This window comes from Citrus clementina, unplaced genomic scaffold (assembly GCF_000493195.1).
Source record: "Citrus clementina cultivar Clemenules unplaced genomic scaffold, Citrus_clementina_v1.0 scaffold_4, whole genome shotgun sequence".
NCBI lineage: Eukaryota > Viridiplantae > Streptophyta > Magnoliopsida > Sapindales > Rutaceae > Citrus > Citrus x clementina.
Genome location: NW_006262274.1, coordinates 8606668 through 8630365, shown reverse-complemented (window position 1 = coordinate 8630365; position 23698 = coordinate 8606668). Strand labels below are relative to the sequence as shown.

Genomic DNA, 23698 nt, shown 5'->3' with positions numbered 1-23698 from the left:
CAGAGACACTCGATATTTAAAGTGGACTTTTTCTTTGTTAATCGTCAGTATGTTTGTTACGGTCTTACCAACAGTTGACGGTAAGTTTGGGGTGTCTTTAAATATAGGCGAATAAGTGGATTGCCTAAGGTCCTATTTTTTTTAAGGCCTCATTTTTTTTTAGTATTTCTTAGTAGTTATTTAATTAATAAAGATTTTTTTTAAAATTATGTATTGTAAAAAAGCCTATTAGACATCTTTATAATTAACGGTTATACCACAACTAAGAATTATTTTTTTTTTCTGTAGAAAATCAATATTTGGTAACTTTAATGTTCAAGAGATATAAATAATAAAATTGTTTAGCCATTAATTCATTCATTATTAGTTTTTCCAAAAAAATAAATAAATTTTTTACCTTTTAAGTTTCCTAAAAAAATTAAATTCTTTGATTTTTAATATTCCTTTTAATTTCCATTAAAACCTTGTAATATAAAAGATAATAAATAAATAGATTTCTTGGCCTTTTTTTTTACGAAGAGAATTATTACATTCATTGATTCATTTAAAAAAGAAAAAAATTAGTTTCTTAAAATACAAAGTGCATAGCTATTATTTGATAATCAATTCATCATCTCAACTTTCTACTATTCTAAATATTCTCTTTGAAAATAATATTGTTTGTATTTATTTGTTTGTTTATCTTTGTAATAATTTTAATGGAAGTAAAAAAGATATTTTCTTGGTTATTTTTTTAGGTTTGGTTTTTGAAAATTTTTAAGATATTTTTTATTACTATTAAAATTCAAGAGTTAAAAGTCGTATAATTTTTTAGTCTTATATTTCATTAAATATTAAAATTACAAAATAAAAAAAGTCCCACAAAAAATTTTGCCTTAGGCCCCATATACACTAAAGCCGGCCCTGTGGTAAGTAATACATTTTTATATCTAATTTGTGTATGTACGTAAGTGATATTGCGACAAATCTATTGTATTGTAATATTACTGTGATGTTTAATGAAAGTTTATTTTCTGTTTTTTTTATAAAAAAAAAAGAAAAAAAAAAGGTCGCATTCGCTTACAAAATACACGTCTGTGTCTATTTAAATGATTCAAATAAAAGATCGAAAAATTTTGAAAAATACTTTTCTCATTAAAATTATTCTTATCGGAAAAGCCATTAAAATGGACGGAGCCAATTAGTGGTATTGAATCCATTTTATTACTCAAAATTGATTACCGACGTAATTGACTTCAAAAATCCATCAAAATCATGGAAATTTCTACAAAGCGCCAAAGTTGAAGGGAATTGTTTGTCAGGCTAAGCATAAACGGCCAAAACCCGCCGCTCCCGAAGGTTCTGATAATGCACGCGTGGGGGAACCTAATCAAATTGACCCGGAGCACTATACTTTTGTGTCAAGTGATCCATCACTATCAAAAATGCCCATAAAATTAATAATTGAGCTGAACTGAATTTGTTAATATGAACGAAGTAACCCAATCAAATCATGTAAAAATAAATAATAATACCAAAAATTATGTTAATTGTCAAACAACCTCAAGGATTTGTGATTTCTCAGACTTTGAATCATAAAAATAATAATAATAAAATTTCAATGGTCAAACAATATTTACGATGTGATATTTTTTCTAACTTCACTTTATTCTCCCACAAATACATTTATTTTAATGTAACTCACAATTATAAAAAAAAAAGGTGAAAATGAGATATTGGTCCCACATAGATCACTTACATGTTACTCATTTTTGTATTATTCTTATTAGTTGTCAGTTCCAATAAATGTAACTTAGAGATTATTTTTATTTAAATTTATGTTTTTATTTATTATTTTAATTATTTTTAAAATAACAATTACCAATCCAGTTAAAAGGATGATTTCAGAATTTTTTTTTAAAAAAAAAAAGCAAAAAGAGATACAATAAATATGTTATCTCAAGTTGCTTCATTTAAAATTGAATCTAGAAAAGTATGATTTATTCCAACACTTGGTGCCCAAAAATTTGAACTGCTATTGTTATTTTAATTGATTTATAGTGAATTCTTATGAATTTAAGTCCTATTCCCACTAGATTACTTTTTAAAAAGTATAAGATGCTATCGATGATTATTTTTCAGGTACTTAAACTCATGTCTAAGACTGAAACTAACTACGCTTCTTGCTTTCGATCACTCGGCACAACCCGCGAACAATTGTGGCAGTAGAATTTGAGTGGAAAACCGGTGTTTTTTTCCAAGGATTGGACTAAGTTTGTTATAGTAAGAGCAGATTGATGCAAGTGATTTTTACAAACATTTTGCTTCTTCTGTTCATTAATTTATAACTTGCATTTGTCATGTGGTTATTTTTAGGTTAAGCCAATTATATTCAAAATAGCAAGATTGTATTGTTTTAATTACTTGAAACCTAAAAATCACCCGTTATCTTTTAATTAATTAATTATTTATTTATTTTATTAAATTATATTAAATAAATGACTGAGATCAAAACACTTAAATTTAAAAGTGCCCAACAATCCCGCTATCAATACTTAAAAAATATAATATAGTATCACAGATAAATCCTTATTATAAAATATTAGATTGAAGTCCATGTATCTAGGAAAATAGAGTCGAAAAGTAAAATAATAAAAAAGATATTTATATGATTATTTTTTAAACCTAGGAGATTTACAAATATATTTAAGCAGATCATGGAGCGTAATTGTATTTATTTATTTATTTATTTTTTTTGATTAATAAAGGGCTCTGAAAAGAGCTAAGGCAACACTAAACGAGAGTGTGCAACCCCAGAAACATCATTGTTTAATATGCTAAGCATATTTGAAGGGAGAGATTGAAAGCAATGTAAACCTAAAGGAAAGGATAAGCTGTAGGTAGCCAGGAAGTCTGCTGCTGCATTTGCTTCCCGATAGATATGGTTCAATTGAATCAGCCAATCACGTCGGAGAAGTGCTTGGATGGCTTGGATTAGAGAAGAGTGCTCATTGGTGACTGGGTTTGAAATGGAGACTAACTGCAAGATACACTTGCTGTCCACTTCCACTATCACCCTACGAAAGCCATAAAGCCAAGCTATGGATAACCCATGAAGTAAACCCCAAAGCTCAGCAGATGTTACTGAACAAACGCCTAAGTTAGCACTATAACCGAGCTGCCAAACTCCTCTGTAATCACGAATGAGCCCGCCAGCTCCTGCGTGGCCTGAAGGTTTCATGGCACCGTCAGTATTCAACTTCACCCAAGGCCAAGTAGGAGCACTCCAGCGAATCCATTTTTCGATACAATTCCTGCCAGTGGCAATCAGGGAAGAATTACATCTTTGAATTTCAGCTGCCCTGATTTTTATATCCATTGCTATGCTAGTGCTCTCCCAATAATCTTTGGTGAAAATAAACCGATTTCGCCAAAACCAAAGCCGCCAAATAGCAACGCCAAAGATGACTCTCCAAAGTTTATTACCACGGGAGGTGCTCTGGGGTTGCAAATTCTCGGACATCCAGTCTGCAAGGCTAGACTCAAAAAAATGCTGCTGATTGTCTCCTCGAATAAGCCGTAGCCAAACCGCTCTCGAATAAGGGCAGTCACAGAGCACATGGATCGTATTCTCTAAACCAGCACCACACCTTTCACAATATGGATCAATGTTCAAGTGTCGTGAAGCTAGCTCTGCCCGAGTCTTTAATCTATTGTGAAGAACCAGCCAAATAAAAATCTTGATGCTTTGCGGGCCCTTCCAGGACCAGGCTAACTGCCATAAAATGGCCTTGTCCTGCACATGAGAGTGATCCAAAAATTCATAAGCAGATTTAACCGTAAAGATTCCTTGTGGAGAGGCTGCCCAGTAGACTTGATCAACACCATTACAAGCTGACGGGGGGAGGATTGAGGCAATTTCCATCACTGCATGATGGGGCAGGATATGACTAAACTTTGGCCAATTCCAAGAGCCATCTGTAGAGACAAAATCGGCAACATACAAATCACAAAGGTCAGGGGGAATCGGCTGTAAGACTAACTCCGCAAGAGGATGGGGTGTCGTTGCCCAACAGTCCCACCAAAATTTTACTTTCAACCCATTACCAACGTTCCAGCGTAACCCTCTCTTAGCATCATCCCAAACTCGACCCACAGATTTCCACAAATGGGAGCCGTACCGAGTAGATAGTGCATGAGGAATATCCGATGAAGAAACTCCATATTTTGTGGATAGCACTTGGACACAAAGTTTGTTAGGCTCCGTGATTAATTCCCAAGCAACCTTCAAGAGCAGCGCTTCATTCATGATATCCAATCTTTTGAACCCGAGACCACCCGCCATTTTTGGTTGGCAAATGTTGTGCCAACTAACTAAGCTCATTTTTCGTAGCTCATCATTCCCACTCCACAAGAACCGTCTACAAATTTGATCCAGTTTAGTCTTAATACTTCCCGGTAAGTTTGTAGTCTGCATAGCATAAATTGGAATTGCTTGAAGGACGGATTGGGTGAGAGTGATACGCCCTGCAAGAGAAAGCTGAGAGGCTGCCCATCCCGAAAGCTTTTGGTCCATTTTATCTAAAATCCCTTGATACGTTTGCTTAGAAACACGACTGTGCAGCAAAGGCATGCCCAAGTACTTGCCCAGATCCTTCGTGACTGTATAACCCAAATCTCGCCCTAGGCTCCTGGCTACAACATCCGGGACATTTTTAGAAAAGTAAACATGTGTCTTGGATTGATTGACTTTTGCGCCCGAGCTCAAGCAAAATTCTTCTAAGACTGAATTGATGCACTGTGCTTGCCCACTAGTAGCCTCGACAAAGAGGAGAAGATCATCCGCGAAGAAAAGATGACTTAATGGAGTACCCAGCCGAGATAAGCGAATAGGCTTCCAAAGATCTTGATGAATGGAATGATATACCCCATGACTCAATCTTTCAATACATAGAACAAAAATATAGGGAGACAAAGGATCACCTTGTCTTACACCCCTACTAGGAGAGAAGTCATCCGTTAATTCTCCATGCCATAAAATATTCATACTCGTAGAAGTAATGCACTCCATAATTAATCGAACAAGATCCAAAGGCAGGGCTAACTCCGTTAAGGTCTCATAGATAAAATTCCAGCTCAGTCTATCATAAGCTTTTTCCAGATCAACTTTAATAGCCATGAAGCCTTTTTTGCCCACCTTTCGTCGCATGGAATGGACCACTTCTTGAGCAATGATAATGTTTTCAGTGATATGCCGGCCAGGGACAAAACTTGTCTGATGGGGGCCAATTAGATCAGGGAGAATATTTTTCAATCGGTTGACAATAATCTTAGTCACCGTTTTGTAAAATACGGTACAAAGACTGATAGGGCGATACATCTTGAAGGAAGTGGGATGCTCCGATTTTGGGATGAGTACAATGAGGGTTTTATTTGCTTCACTAAGAACACTGTGGGATTTGAAGATATCTTGTATGCCAGAACAGAAAGAGTCTCCATAATTAATCGAACACTGGACTTTGATAAAATCCAGCCGGGAAGCCATCAATACCAGGCGCTTTGAAAGGCTGCATCTGAAATACTGCCTGACGAATTTCCTCGTTGTCAATCGAGCTAGCAAGAATTGACAAATTAATACGATCAATGCGAGGAAAACACCCTTGCACAGGATAAGGCCGATGAGAGTCTTGATCAGATTTGTAGAGAGTGGAGAAAAAGGACACGGCATGAGACTTAATGTTTTGGGTGTCATAAAGCCAAATATCTCTATCATCCTTAATAGCATTGATACGATTCCGAGCCCTCCTTGTAATAGTTTTTTGATGAAAAAATGAGGTATTCTGATCCCCATAGCTGATCCAAGCTTTGCGGGATTTTTGATACCACAATAATTCCTCTTGAGATAAGATTTCTTCAAATTTCTGTTGTAATTTGGCCTCGAGATGATACAAGCTGCGAAGGGGTTTACTCTCTAAGGCCTTTTGAACCCCTCCAATACGGGCTAGCAGCTGCTTTTTCCGTTGAAAAATGTTTCCAAAAACTTCTTTATTCCAGTGAACCACCTTACTAGTAAACATAGAAGCTGCTTGCGAATAAGGGAGATTTTTATGCCAACTATCCTGTATAAAGTCCCCAAAACGGTTATCAGTCATCCAAGCAGCTAAAAAACGAAAAGGTTTAGCACTCCCCATACAACCAATCTGACGCTCAAAACGGACCAAAATCGGCCGGTGGTCAGATTCAACCCGAGGCAAGTGAGTAACCGAATAATTATCAAATTTTAGAATCCATTCCTGGTTGCTCATAGCACGGTCCAGCTGCTTTGAAAGATTCCCGCGAGCCCATGTGTATTTAGGTCCACTGAACTGCAAGTCAACAATGTGATTAGTATGAAACCAAGAGTGGAAGCTAGGACAAATACCCGTGATCAAAGCCGAACCCCCACGTTTTTCCACAGCATATAAAATTGAATTAAAATCGCCCCCCATAATCCAGGGATCATGCATCGACTCCGCAATGTTATTCAAATGATACCAAAGAGCACGACGTCCAGCTGAATTTGGGCTCGCATAGACTGCAGTGACCCAAGATTGGAGGACATTCTGTACACTGATTTTGAGATGGATAAACTGAGTATGATTGAGGGCAATCTCGACGTCAAAAAAATTCCTCCACAAGATCCAAATACCCCCGGAAAAACCAGTAGCCTCCACACGATGAGAACGGTCAAAGCCACTTTTTTTAATAAATTCATCTACTCTCTTGCCGTTGATTCTTGGCTCTAGGATCACAACAATCGTAGGGTTATAGCTTTTAACTAAGGTAGCAAAAGCTCGTCTAAAAGATGGGGACCTCGCCCCTTGTACATTCCAGAATAGTACGGAAATCGTCATGACAAGCATCTAATAAGGAGGGTGAGCATGAAAGATTTATGCACAAAGCTCCAGCTCTGTTTCATCATGCATCCCCGGGGTTTCATTGACAAAAGAGTTTTCCTCATCAGACATGTTGTCATCCGCTTTATTACCGGATGCAAGCTGAGAAGCACCAACATAATCCTCCATTGAATTTATATCCCCTTTCTCCTTGTCCTCTGGAGGCTCATTTATTTGAGGTGGGTGAGGGTGCTGTTCAGAGTTGACTGAGGTTTGGTTACGTGGGAAACCTGGTGGGGTGCCTACGGTCTCATGGTTTTTTGTGGAAAAAGTTATTGCGATATGCTTTTGAGGATCTAAGGTTGTTAAAGTGAAAGTAGAGGTAGGGTCTCGAGGGAAGCTAGTGGAGATGCGTGAAGGATTCGGGATGGGGACATTGGCAGTGGGAAGTAGGATTCTTGTATTACTGGGACGTAAGTTTGCATGCATGGATGTGGAAGCTGTGAGATTCTGCTGTTTCAATACTGGGTGGTGTGATCTGGCCACTTGCTTTCCTTTGGATAGTTGGTTTTGAGGTTTTAGAATGCTAGGGGTTTTCAGGGGCAAGTTCTTCCGATTGTGGAAGTGATCGGTAATGGATTTAGTTTGTCGTTGTGGGGGTTCAAGATTGGGGGTCGTTACAGCAGCCTCCACCGTATTATTATTTTCCGAGTCCTCAGATAAGGCATCAAACCGAGATGTAACAGGAATAGTTGCTCGCTGACTCCTCTCTGCAGCAGTAAAGTTCTCCTTTTCCACAATGAATTTAGGCTTCCCTTTCCTTGCCACAATCATCCAAGGTCCAAACTTCTCGCTCTTGTTGGTGCTTATGGCTACAACACCATCCTTTCCACCTGCCGTATTAGCTGATACAATATTCGCAGAAGTATCATTATTGGCTTCGTTCATTTTTTGTTTACTATGGCAAACAATACTATTATGGCCATACTTTCCACACTGATAGCATATGACTGGCAATCCCTCGTACTCAACCTTTTGTATCTTCCCATCTAAATTAAACTGGGACAACAGAGGCTGTGAAAGAGAGATACGGACAGCGATCCTTGCGAACTTTCCCCTCTCCCGCAGTTCAGTAAGGTAATCGATCTTGATAACGGTACCTACAATCTGACCAATCTTCCGCAAAATTCTCTTATCATAGAAGTGAAAAGCCATGCCGGGTAGCCGAATCCAAACAATGGCAGAGTCAAGGTCAGTAACAGTGCTGTCAAACTGAGGCGTCCACGGCTGTACTGTTAAATAGTGCCCAAAGATAACCCATGGCCCCTCGGTTAGAGCATAGACATCATCCTCCGGTGATTTAAGGCGAATTAGGAAGTAATTGTTTTCAAGATCAATCACTGAAAAATCATGAATCTGATGCCACATAACCTTCAGCCGATTACACAAGACTTTATACCCAATGTTTCTCCCCAACAGTTTCACCACCACAGAGTTCTGCCATGGTTTAATCAATTTATCCTGGATTCGTTTAGAAAATTTGATAACGGGCATGGTGCCATCATCACCGACAGTTACATCACCAGGTTCAAATTCCCATTCTTCTTCCATCTCAGTATCATCAGAATTTCTGTATTGGTCAGGGTGCACAAGCGCATCCTTGAAAGAGAGGGGGGTTGGATTATCTGCGTCCGCTCCATGGCTACGAAACTTAGCCTTTTTTATGGAACGATCTTCAGCTAGCGGTGGTGGAATCGTTTTCAGTAAACTAGGGTTTTCGTAGGGTTTAGGGTTTTCAGAGCTCTCCATATCAAAACTCTTTTTTTTTTTTATTCCATGAAATTGTATTTATTTTTTTCCCACTGAATTACCACCATAATTCTCTCCATCTCCATGCACATGAATTTCGGCCATAGAAACACATTTTATTTATTTCGTGCACACATTAATTCATGGGTCCCACATGCAATTGAAACCATATGTAGCCGTTAATCTCACAATCAAACGCCAGCCGTAGATCTGTGATCTTATCCATACAATGCATTATTACCTTGATCGACAGTTCCTCTTCTTATTCACAATTATTTATTGTCTTACGTTAGTCTTTTCAGATCACTGGTCTCAAACTCAACATGCTTAATTCCATTTCCATTTTTTGCTGCCTTGCTACCATCAGTCTCGGCTTGTTGATTCATTTTCATCAAAGCTTTTGTGCCAATACAAACGAGGCAGATTGTCTTGCATTGCTAGCTATAAAGTCACAGCTTCAAGATCCACTAGGTGTTACAAGTTCATGGAATAATTCTATGAACTTGTACCTATGGACAGAGGTGACTTGCGGTCAACGGCATCAAAGGGTAAACAGGTTAGATGTTGTGAAATTAACACTAGTATCACTGGATTAATCACACGCCAAGACCTAACTTAGACTCCAAGATTTAAGAACCAAACCTAAGCTAATTGAAACAATCACCAGATCAAAGAAACACAACTCAAAGAATCAAGAATGCACAAAGACTTAAGTGGTTCAGCACCTTTGAGGGTGCCTACATCCACTGAAAAAAACAACTCAATGAGCAACTTTATTAAGCTTCAAGGTTACAGAAATGATAACTCGCAATACAGAGAACACTCAATAAAGCTTCACTCTCACTATACCTTCCTTATCACTCTCTCCTTGATGCCACAAGACTACACCAGAACCAGTATATATATATATATATCAGTTGTTGCTGGCGTTACAGATCCAGAAGATTCCCTCCAAAATCAACAGCCTTAACTAACTGATCACGAGTTTCTCACGCGTAACTTAAAACCTCCTTAAACGACAACAAGTCGTGTCGTTTAAGCTTAGAACAGGTGTGCATTAACCACGTGAGAGTTAATGGTTTTGGAAGACATCACCAAGTTGTCGGTTCGGGAATCTTGATCAACTTGAAATGACATGTCACTCATCTTTACAACTTTAATATGACAAGTTGTTCACATGAGTTTGAGTTCATTTCAACAATCTCCACCTTGAACTCAACACTCATAACTCCCTCATTTCTCATTGTCTTCTCCCCATTTACAGCTTCTTAACACCTGCAGATTCCTGCTAAGTTCATGCAAATGATGAACTTGGCAGTGGGCACAACCTTGGTTAACATATCAGTTGGATTTTCTTCAGTATGAATCTTCAGCAACTTCATAGCTCCCCTTGATACCTCAAGCCTCACGAAATGCAACTTAACATCTATATGTTTTGTTTTCTCGTGATGGGATTGATTCTTGCTAGGATGTATAACACTCTGGTTGTCACTGTATACTGTTACAGTCTCTTGCTTAGCTCCCAACTCAGCTGTCATGTCTTTCAGCCAAATTGCTTCTTTGAAAGCTTTAGCTGCTGCAGTATACTCTGCCTCTGTAGCAGATAAAGCCACTATATTCTGTAATGTTGCTTTCCAACTAACTGTGCAGCCCCCCAGAGTAAACAAATACCTTATCTGTGACCTCCTTTTATCAAGATCACTAGCAAAGTCAGCATTTACATAACCAATTAGTGTGTGTCCATTTTTATCTTCTCCACCATAAACCAAACCAACCTCCAAAGTCCCCTTCAGGTACCTCATAATCCACTGAACAGCTCTCCAGTGTTCATAGCCTGGATTTGCCATAAACCTGCTCACCAAACTCACAGCATATGAGATATCAGGTCTGGTGAGTATCATGGCGTACATGAGGCTACCTACTGCACTTGAGTAGGGTATACAGGTCATTTTCTGTTGTTCTGCTTCAATTTAAGGGCACTGAGCCGCAGACAACTTGAAATGGTTTGCCAATGGTGTCTACACTTGCTTAGCATCATTCATTCCAAACCTCACTAGAACCTTCTTAATGTAGCTCTGTTGAGTTAAGAACAAAATCTTCTTGCTCTTGTTCCTGATAATATCCATCCCTAGAATTCTCTTAGCTACCCCAAGTATTTCAAATTCTCTGCTTAAGAATTTCTTTAGATGATTAATCTCTTCCCTATCATGGCATACAATCAACATGTCATCTACATACGCCGGAGATATATCATCCCCTCCCCCCCCCCCCCACTTCTCTCTTTGAAGTACACACAACAATCATAGTTGCACCTATTAAAGGCATTTGTTATCATGAAGTTATCAAACTTCAAATACCATTGCCTAGGTGATTGCTTTAACCCATATAGAGACTTTTTAAGTAAGCAGACAAAATCTTCTTTACCAGATGCCACATACCCTTCTGGTTGTTGCATTACATCTTCCTCTTGTAATTCACCATGCAGGAATTGTGCTTTTACATCCATCTGCTCAATATGCATATCCTAAACAGCCACAAGTGCAAGAATAATTCTAATGAAAGCATGTCTCACTACAGGGGAAAATACTTCAGTGAAGTCAATTCCCTCCTTTTGTGTGAAGCCCCTTGCCACCAGTCTAGCCTTAAATCTTCTAAGCTCAGCTCCAGGTATCCCATCTTTTAGCTGGTTTTTCAATCAATTCCCAGGTCTTGTTTTTCATCAGGGATGCCATCTCTTCTTCCATTGCCCTCTTCCATTCCAGCTTGTTTTTTGCCTGTGATAGCTTCCTGATAAGTCTTAGGTTCATCATCATTCAGCTCTTAAGCAACAGTTAAAGCATATGCAATTAGATTAGCCACTGCATATCTTTCAGGTGGTCTTATAGTCCTTCTCTTTCTGTCTCTTGCCAATTGATATGTGTCCCCTTCACTTTTTAATGATTCATGTTCAACACCAGCTTCAGGTTTTATTTTAGCACCCTTAATTTCTAGCTCAAGTTATTTCAAGTTGTGAGGCTCCACATGAAACTTCACTTTATCAGGCTCAGCTTCTAATTCAGAGCTGTTAACAAGACTCTTTGGTCTATTCAAAATCTCATCTTCATGGAAGGTTACATCTATGCTTATAATGCATTGTGGTGGCTTTGAGTCAACACGCCACAATCTATAGCCTTTGACACCCTCTAGGTACCCTAAAAACCTACATTTCAATGCTCTTGGTTCCAGTTTACCCTACTTTACATGAGCATATTGTCACAGGATGAGTGTTTTGCGCAGCTAACCCGTGCGGCACTTAGACAACTTTGCCGAATGTTGCTAAGTAAGCCTAGAGATTCTCGAACAAGAGAAGAGAGCAATTGAGCCAAAGAAACTTGTATTACACAAAGAGAGATTACAATGCTTGTTGGATACAAATGCTTAATGCCATCCCATATTTATAGGGGAGGCTTTGCCTAACTTTGCCTAACTTTACCTAACTTTGCCAAACTTGGTCAAACTCTAGAGTATTTTACAATTTCCTAGCTATTTGCATGTGCTGGAATTGTATAAAGTATTCTAGAATATTTACATGTTCACATGTGCTAGAGTTGCCTAGAACCTTCCGGAATTGGGCCAAGCTAGCACTCTTGGCCTTGTGTTGGCTCTCTAGCCCGAAATTAGGGCAATTGGGCTAGCGAATTGGGCGGTCCGCAACATCCTCCCCCACCTAAGCTCGCGGCGTCCTCATCGCGCTCTCGTGTTTGAAGTGCTGGATGTGCTCAGCAAATTGCCACAAATCATCTTCCCGTTCCCAAGTGGCTTCGCTCTCGGGGAGGTTTTTCCACTTCACCAAGTACTCGCTATGTGCTGGCACGCCCCTCCTCGAAACCGTTCGGTCCGCAATGATGTAGTCCACATCTTTGTCGAACGCGGTGACAACGGCAGTTGGCGCGCGCCTCGATTCTCCGTGACTTGGTTCTCCCATGTCTTCATGATATGGCTTGAGAAGGCTCACATGGAAGACCGGATGGATCTTGAGTCTTGGCGGAAGTTGGAGTTGATACGAGACGTTGCCTACACGTCGAACAACTCGGAAGGGTCCCTCGTAGCGCCTCACTAACCCCTTGTGAACTTTCCGCAAAGTCTTGAATTGTTGGGGTAGGAGCTTGATCATGACTTGATCTCCTTCCTTGTACTCAACATGTCGTCTCCTTGTATCAGCCCATTTCTTCATTTTCCTCGCGGCTTTGTCGAGATAGGCTCGCGTGATGTCCGCTTCCTCATGCCATTCGCGGGCGAGCTTGTGTGCCGCGGGGCTTTTCCCTCCGTAAGTCGAGGCTATGGCATTGGGGGTCATGGGCTGGAATCCCATGATGATCTCAAACGGACTCTTGCCTGTAGCCTCGCTTTGCTGCAAGTTATAAGAAAATTGGGCGATGTCAAGTAGCTTCGCCCAATCCCGCTGGTGAGTGCTCACATAATGCCTCAGGTACATCTCAAGGAGGCCACTAATGCGCTCGGTCTGCCCATCCGTTTGTGGGTGGAAACTTGTCGAGAACTTGAGATCGGTCCCCAACATCTTAAAGAGCTCCGTCCAAAACCGCCCAGTAAACCGAGGGTCTCGGTCGCTCACAATGCTCTTCGGAACTCCCCAAAGCTTCACAATGTGCTTGACGAATAGGCGGGCTGCCTCGTCCGCTTTGCAATCGACGGGTGCGGCAATGAATGTAGCATACTTGCTGTATCGGTCGACAACGACCATGATGCTACCGCAACCTTCGGACTTGGGCAGCGATGTGATGAAGTCCATGGAGACACTCTCCCATGGCCTTGTTGCTAGTGGTAGCGGCTCTAACAATCCCGCTGGAAGTTGATGATCCACCTTATCTTGTTGGCACACAAGACAAGTTCGCACATATACCTCGATGTCGTCCCTCATGTGGGGCCAAAAATACGAGGCTTGAACTAGTGCGGTGGTGCGCTCGATTCCTGGTTGACCAGCCCACTTAGAGTCGTGGCACTCCTTGATTACTTCCTTCCGCAAGTTTCCCCACCTTGGCACAAACAGCCAATCTCCATTGGTGAGGAGGATGCCTTCCTCTTGCCAAAACTGCCTTGTCTTTCCCTCGAGCACCTTCTCCAGCAAATCTTTTGCTAGCGGATCTTGTTGGAGGCCTTCCTTGATGCGTGAGACAAGGTTGGACTTCGGTTGGCTCATACTAAGTGTTGCCAATTCCGCCTTGCGGCTTAAAGCGTCCGCAACAACATTGGCTTTCCCCGGTTTGTACTCTAGCCGATAGTCGAATTCCGCAAGGAAATCTTGCCACCGTGCTTGCTTCGGACTCAACTTTTTTTGAGTTTGAAAGTAGCTTGTCGCCACGTTGTCCGTCATGATCGTGAAGTGTGAGCCAAGCAAGTAATGTCGCCACACTCTTAGACAATGGATGATGGCTGTCATCTCCTTTTCTTGCACCATGTAGCGGCGTTCCGTGTCATTTAGCTTTCGACTCTCGAACGCTATTGGGTGGCCTTCTTGCATAAGGACTCCACCTATGGCGAAATCTGAGGCATCCGTTTGAACTTCGAAGGGCTTGGTGTGGTCCAGAAGAGCGAGGACTGGTTCCTCCGAAATTGCCTTCTTCAACTCCTCGAATGCACGTTGGCACTCTTCGAACCAATGCCACTTTCTGTTTTTCTTGAGCATATCCGTCAAGGGTGCCGCCTTGGCTGAATAGCCCTTAATGAAGCGGCGGTAGTAATTCACCAGCCCAAGGAATGAGCGAAGCTCGGGTACTTTCGAGGGAGGCTCCCAATCGAGGATGGCCTTTACTTTGTCATTCTCCATCATGATCTTCCCACCCGCAATCTTGTGGCCAAGGAACTCCACCTCTTGTTGGGCAAATGAGCACTTCTCTAGTTTGAGGAAGAGCTCATTGTCTCGAAGTACTTAGAGGACTTGTTGCAAGTGTTGGGCATGATCCTCGAGTGTGGTGCTATACACCACAATGTCATCCAAGTACACGACCACGAAGCGGTCGAGGAATGGTTGGAGTACCTTGTTCATGAGTGTGCAAAATGTGGCGGGTGCATTAGTAAGGCCAAAAGGCATCACAAGGAATTTGAAAGACCCGTACCTTGTTGTGCACGCTGTGTTCGGTTCGTCTCCCTTGGCGATGCGCACTTGATAATACCCGGAGCGCAAGTCAAGTTTGGTGAAGTACCGCGCTTTGCCAAGCTGGTCGAACAAGTCCGCAATCAAGGGAATCGGATACTTGTTCTTGATAGTGATCTTGTTGAGCGCTCTATAGTCGATGCACATCCGCAGCGATCCATCCTTTTTCTTTTGGAAGAGCACGGGTGCACCGAATGGGGCCTTTGAGGGGCGAATGTAGCCTGCATCCAGCAAGTCTTTGAGTTGTCTCCGCAACTCCTCTAATTCGGGTGGCGCCATGTGGTAGGGTGCCAAGGCTGGTGGCTTCGCGCCTTGTTCCAGTTCAATCGCATGATCTACCTCTCGCGGAGGTGGGAGCTTCTTCGGAAGTTCTGGAGGCATCACATCCTTGTAATCTTCGAGGACGGCTTGAATTCGTGGAGGGACTTGGCTTGGCGATGTTCCGCTATTTCCTTCCTCATTTAGTTCCCGAATGGAGACCAAGAAGCTTGGGTCCTTCTTGAAAGCCCTTTTGAATTGCATGGCGGAGAGTGTCTTCTCCTCGGACTTGCCTCGCTCCGTGGGTACCATGCATGCTTTACTCCCGTCGAGGATGCTTAGGGAGTTTGTAGCGGGCAGTGGGAAGGCATGGACTTGGTCGAAGAATTCCATGCCGAGGACCATCTTGAAGTCGTCCATGGGCACGATGGAGAAGTCAAGCTTTCCACCCCACGTACCAAGTGTGATGTGCACGCCTTGTGCGATTCCCGCAATTGGCTTGGCGGGTGAGTTCACAGCCTTCATTGTGGCTCCTTCCTTGGTGGCCTTGAGGCCTAAGCGCTTGGCCTCGTCTACGGACACGAAATTGTGTGTTGCTCCCGTGTCTAGCAGCGCACGAAAGGACTGACCGTTTACCTTTGCGCTTACATACATGAGCCCTTTCTTGACGAGTGCGGGCTGGTGGCGATTGAGTGCACCGAGGCGTTGGAGAGAACCCATGCTGAGTTGGGGTTCCTTCGTGGACATTGCGGGGTTGCTCTTGAGTTGGGCAGCAAGAGCATTAAGCGACCTCTTCTCCGGACAGTCACGTACCCAATGAGGACCATTGCATATGAAGCATGGGCTTCGCGGCTTTGGCGCCTCCTTCTTGCCCTCCGATTTTCCTTGCCAACTCTTGTTGCTAGGCGGCTTTTTCTGCCCCCAATCTTTGCGGTTGTTGCCCTTGTCCTTGCGACTCTCTCCCCCACCTTTGCCTTGGTTGGCCTTTTTGTCATTGGATTGGGTAGAGTATTCGGTGAGCGACTCCGCAACGGCAATGGCGTCGTCAAGTGTTTGAACACCACGCCTATCAAGCTCGGTCTTGGCCCAATCCTTGAGGCCATCTTGGAAGTAGAAGAGTGAATCCTTGTCGGACATGTCGCTTATCTCCAACATGAGGGTAGTGAACTCGTTGATGTAGTCCCGAATGCTACCCGATTGCTTGAGCCGACGTAAGCGCACTCGCGCTTCCTTCTCCGCATTACTTGGGGCGAACTGCTTTCGGAGTTCTTGCTTGAAGTCGGCCCAAGTGTCGATGGCGCAAATGCCCTTGCCCATCTCGCCATGCTTGCGACGCCACCATAGTTGTGCAGCGCCTCTAAGATAGGTGGGTGCAGTGCCCACTTTCGATGCCTCATCTTGGACACCCATGGCATCGAAGTATTGATCCAGCCCAAAGAGGAAATTGTCCACGATGATGGCATTGCGTGTGCCATCGTAGGTGTCGGGCTTTGGCACGTCAATGCGGCGCGCATCACTCGAGTTTACGGAAGCTGGACTTGTGGAGAGTGTGCGCTTGTGCCATGCCCAATCCGAGCGGACTTCATCCACTTCCGCACGGACAGCATGTAGTTCGTCCTGAACAAAAGTACGAAGTTTGAGCAACTCATCATGGAAAGAACGAAACTCACCTCGGAGAATGTTCACTTGCTCATGGATGAGAGCTTTTGTGGCCACCGTGAACTCGGCGTATTCTCCCTCGAGACCATCCACTCTTTCCTCCAATCCCACGAGGCTATCTTGAGCGGCGGACAATGCTATTTCGAGAGTGCCTACACGAGGCTCCAACGCATCCACGGATAGGGCCTTGGACTTGCCGCGAGTCTTGCCTTGGGCGCGTTCTCCCTCTCGGCCACGGCTTGGTTCCGGTGGAACATCCACACCAACAACACCCTCTTGTGCTACGTTCGAAGGGTTGGCCATTGCTTCGTGAGCTAATTTGCGTGCGTGCAAACCTTAGCTCTGATACCACTTGTCACGGGATGAGTGTTTTATGCAGCTAACCCGTGCGGCACTTAGACAACTTTGCCGAATGTTGCTAAGTAAGCCTAGAGATTCTCGAACAAGAGAAGAGAGCAATTGAGCCAAAGAAACTTGTATTACACAAAGAGAGATTACAATGCTTGTTGGATACAAATGCTTAATGCCATCCCATATTTATAGGGGAGGCTTTGCCTAACTTTGCCTAACTTTACCTAACTTTGCCAAACTTGGTCAAACTCTAGAGTATTTTACAATTTCCTAGCTATTTGCATGTGCTGGAATTGTATAAAGTATTCTAGAATATTTACATGTTCACATGTGCTAGAGTTGCCTAGAACCTTCCGGAATTGGGTCAAGCTAGCCCTCTTGGCCTTGTGTTGGCTCTCTAGCCCGAAATTGGGGCAATTGGGCTAGCGAATTGGGCGGTCCGCAACAATATGCTATGCAGCCAAAGATTCTGAGTTTTGAATAATCAACTATTCTTCTGACCACAGATTAGCCACTGCATATCTTTCAGGTGGTCTTATAGTCCTTCTCTTTCTGTCTCTTGCCAATTGATATGTGTCCCCTTCACTTTTGATGATTCATGTTCAACACCAGCTTCAGGTTTTATTTTAGCACCCTTAATTTCTAGCTCAAGTTATTTCAAGTTGTGAGGCTCCACATGAAACTTCACTTTATCAGGCTCAGCTTCTAATTCAGAGCTGTTAACAAGACTCTTTGGTCTATTCAAAATCTCATCTTCATGGAAGGTTACATCTATGCTTATAATGCATTGTGGTGGCTTTGAGTCAACACGCCACAATCTATAGCCTTTGACACCCTCTAGGTACCCTAAAAACCTACATTTCAATGCTCTTGGTTCCAGTTTACCTTGCTTTACATGAGCATATGCTATGCAGCCAAAGATTCTGAGTTTTGAATAATCAGCTATTCTTCTGACCACAATTACATTGGTGTTTTACATCATATAGCAGTTGATGGGCTCCTGTTGACTAGATAGCATGTTGTGTTTAAAGATTCTACCCAAAGGGTTTTTGGGAGCTTAGAATAGATCAACATGCACCTTACCTTCTCTACCAAAGTTCTATTCATCCTCTCAGCAAGGCCATTTTGTTGAGGAGTATATGTGACAGTTTTGTGCCTCTGAATCCCATTCTTCTCACAGAATTCTTCAAACAACTTATTGCAGTACTCCAAGCCATTATGTATCCTCAGAGTTTTCACCTTTAAACCAGTTTAGTTTTCAACAAATATCTTCCACCTTTTGAATTTTTCAAGACCCTCATCCTTACTTTTGAGTGCAAAGACCCAAACCATCCTTGAAAAATCATCTATAAAAATCAGAAAGTATTTACACCCACCTAATGAAGTCACTTGTGTAGGCCCCCATAAATCAGAGTGTATGTATCCAAGTTTCTCTTTAGTAGTATGAGCTGCAGTCTCAAACCTTAGCCTAGAAGACTTCCCTAGAATACAATCTTCACAGAACTCCAAAGACTTTCCTCAGGTACATCAACCTTGTAAACAACGGCTTCAATGGCGAAATCCCCCATCAAATTGGCCGTCTGATATCGCTTGAAAGGTTGATACTGTCCAACAATTCCTTTTCGTGTGCAATACCTGCCAACTTGTCCAGTGGCTCTAACCTTATCAAACTTTCTACCGACTCCAACAACCTCGTCAGAGACATTCTTACAGAGATCTGCAGCTTGTTCAAGCTTGAGCGACTGTCCATTTTCCAAAATCATATAACAGGACAGCTCATAGCTTCCATTGGGAATCTTTCATCTCTTTAGGTTATTGATGTTCAGGAGAATAGATTGTGGGGGGAGAATTGACAGCCTAGGCCACCTAAAAAGCTTACTTCTTCTCAGCTTAGCTTTTAATCAATTCCGTGGTAGCTCTTAATATCTCTTCTTCGAGTTTCGTTGTCCAATGCTTCGAGTCTTGAAATGATTGAATTTTCCAGAAATCAATTCAGTGGGGGAGTCTCAGTTGATTTTAGTAGGCTTAAGAATTTGTCATGGCTAAATTTAGGGGTTAATAATTTGGGATCTGGGACCGCCAATGAACTTGATTTTATAAACCTTTTAACAAACTGTAGCAAATTAGAAAGGCTTTACTTCAATAGGAATGGATTTGAAGGAGTGCTGCCGCATTCTATAGCAAACCTCTCATCAACAATTAAGCAAATCGCCATGGGTAGCAACCGAATATCAAGCACCATACCTCATGGGATAAGAAATCTCGTCAATCTAAATTGGTTAACAATGGAATCAAGCCAATTAATTGGTACTATTCCGCCACTAATTGGTGAGACTCCAAACTTGCAATTACTAAATATAGGCGGAAACCACTTACAAGGCAGCATTCTCTCCTCTCTAGGTAATTTGACGCTGCAAACCTATCTATTCAATAACTTGCAAGGCAATATACCCTCATCTCTAGCAAATTGCAAGAGTTTGTTGGGGTTGAGCGTCTCCCATAATAAGCTCACCAGTACTTTGCCCCAACAAATTCTAAGCGTAACAACTCTTTCACTTTACTTGGAACTGGATAATAATCTTCTGAATGGCTCCCTTCCTCCAGAAGTGGGTAACTTGAAGAACCTCCTGCGCTTGCATGTATCTGGAAATAGATTTTCTGGTGAGATTTCATTTACTCTAAGTGCATGTACAAACTTAGAATATCTTAATATTTCGGGCAATTCTTTTAGTGGAAGCATTCTTCTTTCTTTGAGATCCTTGCAAAGTATCAAAGAGCTAGATCTCTCAAGCAACAGATGAACTGGCCAGATTCCGGAATATCCTGAGAATTTATCCTTTTTCGAACTCTTGAATCTTTCATACAATTATTTTGGGAGCGAGGTACCAACAAAAGGAGTCTTCAACAATAAAACAAGATTTTCAATTATCGGGAATGGAAAGCTTTGTGGGGGTTTAGATGAATTGCATTTACCATCTTGCCGATACAAAGGATCCATAAAGCCATCAATCACTTCTCTCAAAGTGCTGATTCCAGTGATAGTCTCGTGTTTGATCTTATTGGTAATTTCTTTTATTTTTTATGCTAGGAGAAAGAAACCGGCACATAAAGATTCTAATATGCTATCGATGAAACAACAATTTCCAATGATATCCCATGCAGAGCTGAGTAAGGCAACTAATAACTTTTCACCAGCAAACAAAATTAGGGAGGGAGGCTTCAACATTGTGTACAATGTTGCAATGAAGGTGGCTAATCTTAAGCAGAAAGAGGCTTCAAGGAGTTTTGCAGCTGAATTTAATGCATTAAGAAATATTCGCCATCGAAATCTCATCAAAATCATCACTATTTGCTCAAGCATAGATTTCGAAGGGTTTGACTTCAAGGCTATTGTTTATGAATATATGCAAAATGGAAATTTAGAGCAATGGTTGCATTAGAGCAATGGTCAACTCAGATTGTGCAATTTAAGTCTCACTCAAAGAGTAAACATAGCCATTGACGTTGCTTTTGCAATTGAATATCTCCGCCACCATTGTCAACCATCAATTGTTCATGGAGATCTTAAACCAAGCAATATTCTACTGGATCAGGACGTAGTCACTCATGTGGGCGACTTGGGATTGGCAAAATTTCTATATGGTTATGAACCTGGTACTACCGCAGAAACTGCATCAAGTTCAATTGGGATAAACGGAACCGTTGGCTATGTTGCTCCAGGTAAGTTTTTTATTTTTGATACAATAGATTGGTATGTATACAAGAGTTTTCTCTACTCCAGATTTCTGAATATTTACTTTCATCCAACAGTCCGAATCGGTGTTGTCTAATTTTTTCACGTATTTCTCTTACTTAAAAAGTCAAATTTATTTTGATATGGCTGTGCTTTCTTCCTTCTCTTCTTTATTCTTTTTCATGCTGAGTAATAATTGCTGCTAGGAATCTAGAAAATCGAGAGAAACGACATACAGTAATGTCGTTTCCTCAGCGTTTTGCTCTCAATGAAAAAAAACAAAACAAAAGCATTTTAAAATCTGCCGGTATAAAAGGGAAAAAAACAGTGTCATTTTTCCTCTCACTCCTCTCCCCATCTTGCTCCGTTTTTCCTCTCACTCCCTCCAGCAACAGCTTTACTCTACTCGGTCTCCGTCTCCCCTCTCGCTCCAGCAGCAGCTTCGTCTCTGTGTCACTCGCTACTACTCCAGATCTAGTCGATGATCGCTGCTCGGTGTAGTCGGTGGTCGCTGCTCGCTACTCGGTGGTGCTGCTCGTCTCCCTCGTCTCTCTCCATCTCCCTCTCTTTGTTGGTAATTAATTTTTTGATATTTATTTTGATAATTAATTTTTGATAATTTTTTATAATTGCTCATCAAAATCATATTTTAAAGCGGATATGAACCCATTCTCTATCAATCCAACCCTCATTCCCCTGCTTCACCACTACCCCTGCATCATTTCCATTCCTCTGTTTCTTTCCATCATTACCCTGTTTCTTTGCCAAAGATGCCGAGTCATTCGATGCCACTCCATCCTTCACCAATGAGCTTGAATTAGTGCTCTTGCTAGCAGGTGTAGCACTTTGATTTGCCTTCAAATTTTGATCTTCAACATAAATTTCCGAACTTTGAGTTTGGTTCTTCACACTGGATGGTGCCTTATTGACAACTGAGGTTTGATTCGCCTTCAAAATTTGATCTTTATCAAAAATTTCCGAACTTTGAGCCTGGTTTTGCACACTGGATGGTGGCTTATTGACAGTTAAGGTTTGATTTGCATGTAAAATTGCAGATTTACCAGCATTATGGGTATGGTTTTTTGTGTTGGGTGGTTCTGAAAAAATGTTTGGTATATTGCTGGTTGGGAATAAATTTTTGTTGCTGTAATATATAAAAAATTAAAACATAGTATGAGATTTTAGAAATTAAAAAATATAAGTATACAAAGGGGTGGGCAAAAAAACCGTGCACTAGAGAAAATCGAACCGAATCGATCTAAACCGTTCCGTTTGGACCGGTTTTAATTTTTAAAAATAACCGAAATATATGGTTTGTAAAGAAAACCGAAATACAGGTTCGGTATTCGGTTCACTCAGCTAAACCAAAAAATCGGATTATTCTTGAAATTTTATTTAAATAGACATGTGTTAAATTTTTAATTGGTTGCGTAAGATAACTAAAAAAGGCATGCACACATATGATTACGGGTATATATATATTTAAAAATTGTTGTTGGTGTTTGTTTCCAAATTTTATTTTTATTTTGTGTTGTAAGTTTTAATTGTTGTTATTTTTTTTTTTTGTCTTTACAACATTATGTTTATGTAGATGGAGTATTGGAGTTTGATTATGTATTTTGAAATCTTAATATTTCATATTTTGTAAGTATCTTATTAGTAGTTAGTAAGATATTAGTGATAAAATGTGTTTTAAATACTTTGTATTTATTGTTAATATTTGTAATGAAATTAGGATAAATTAATTGTTGAAAAAAATAATTACATTCATGAGGCCTAATGGGCTAAAAATTTAGAAATTCAAAATAGGCCCAAAACCTAAAAAACCAAACCAATCCGAAAAGATCCTTTTATGTTCGGTTTTTATTGAGTTCGGTTCTTATTTAGTTCTTTTTATAAAATAACTAATTTAAATCGGTTCTGCTTAATTTCGATCTGAATTGAACCAGACCAAACCGTGCCCACCCCTAAGCATACACTAACAAATTATGATTTTAAGGTGAAAACTTACTTGGTGCCAATTATAAAGAAATGGTTAAAAAATATTGTGCACACCACCTTAGGTTGGGTATATAGGTCCCTACAAAAATAAAAATTATATATGTAAAATCAAAAATAAAAATTTAAAACTAAAATTTCTTCACGAATTACGTTCTTACATTATAGTAGCCTAAATAATTTAATCCATTATATTCTAAAAATTTAAATTAAAAAAATAAAAATCTAACAAAAAATTTAAATTAAAAAAATTGTAAATCAAAACAAAAATTAAATTAAAAAATTCTAAATCCCACACATCATTTAAATTAAAAAAATTCTAAATAAAAAGATTTCTAAATCAAACACAACATTTATATTAAAAGAAATTTTAAATCCAACACAAAATTTAAACTAAAAATTTTTAAATCAAATTTATCATTATCATATAAACAAAAAATAATAGAAAAAAAAAATCTCTCTTTACCAGCTGGGTGTTTTACTTCAAACTGGTGATGAACTACTCTGCTTGTGAAATTAGACAAAAATCCCAACTCAATCCTTTCACGTGAGGAGTAGTGCTTTTCAGCTAGAATCAAACGTGGGTGAGAAAGCGTAAAAAATGTGGAAAAAGCAAAAGGAGCAAAAGTTCACGTGGGCGGTGGGGGAGGTGGGGGCCGAGAGAAACGGCATTACTCTCGGCATTCTCTCAGCATTCTCGCTCAAGCATTTTCCGACTGATAATTGTCATGTTTAGTAAAAATTTGACCAGACCAAAGACGAAGGCGGTACGGAATGAAAAAGAAGGGTGGCTTTTCGCGATTTGTTGAATTTTTATTAAAATCTGTTGTTAAGCCGACATTGCTGTTAGATTGCTGTTGAATAATTGACCTTTTAGATGAGAGA

At 40.7% G+C, this 23698-nt stretch overlaps 1 protein-coding gene across 1 annotated transcript; it reads left to right on the top strand.

Moving 5' to 3' along the window:
* The first annotated feature begins 20210 nt into the window (after positions 1-20210).
* LOC112099051 (receptor kinase-like protein Xa21) lies at positions 20211-20912 on the top strand. The gene is made up of 3 exons (XM_024186152.1): positions 20211-20512; positions 20555-20802; positions 20893-20912. Exons 1-3 carry the CDS (start codon positions 20211-20213, stop codon positions 20910-20912), a joined length of 570 nt encoding a protein of 189 aa, XP_024041920.1.
* Positions 20913-23698: the final 2786 nt, after the last annotated feature.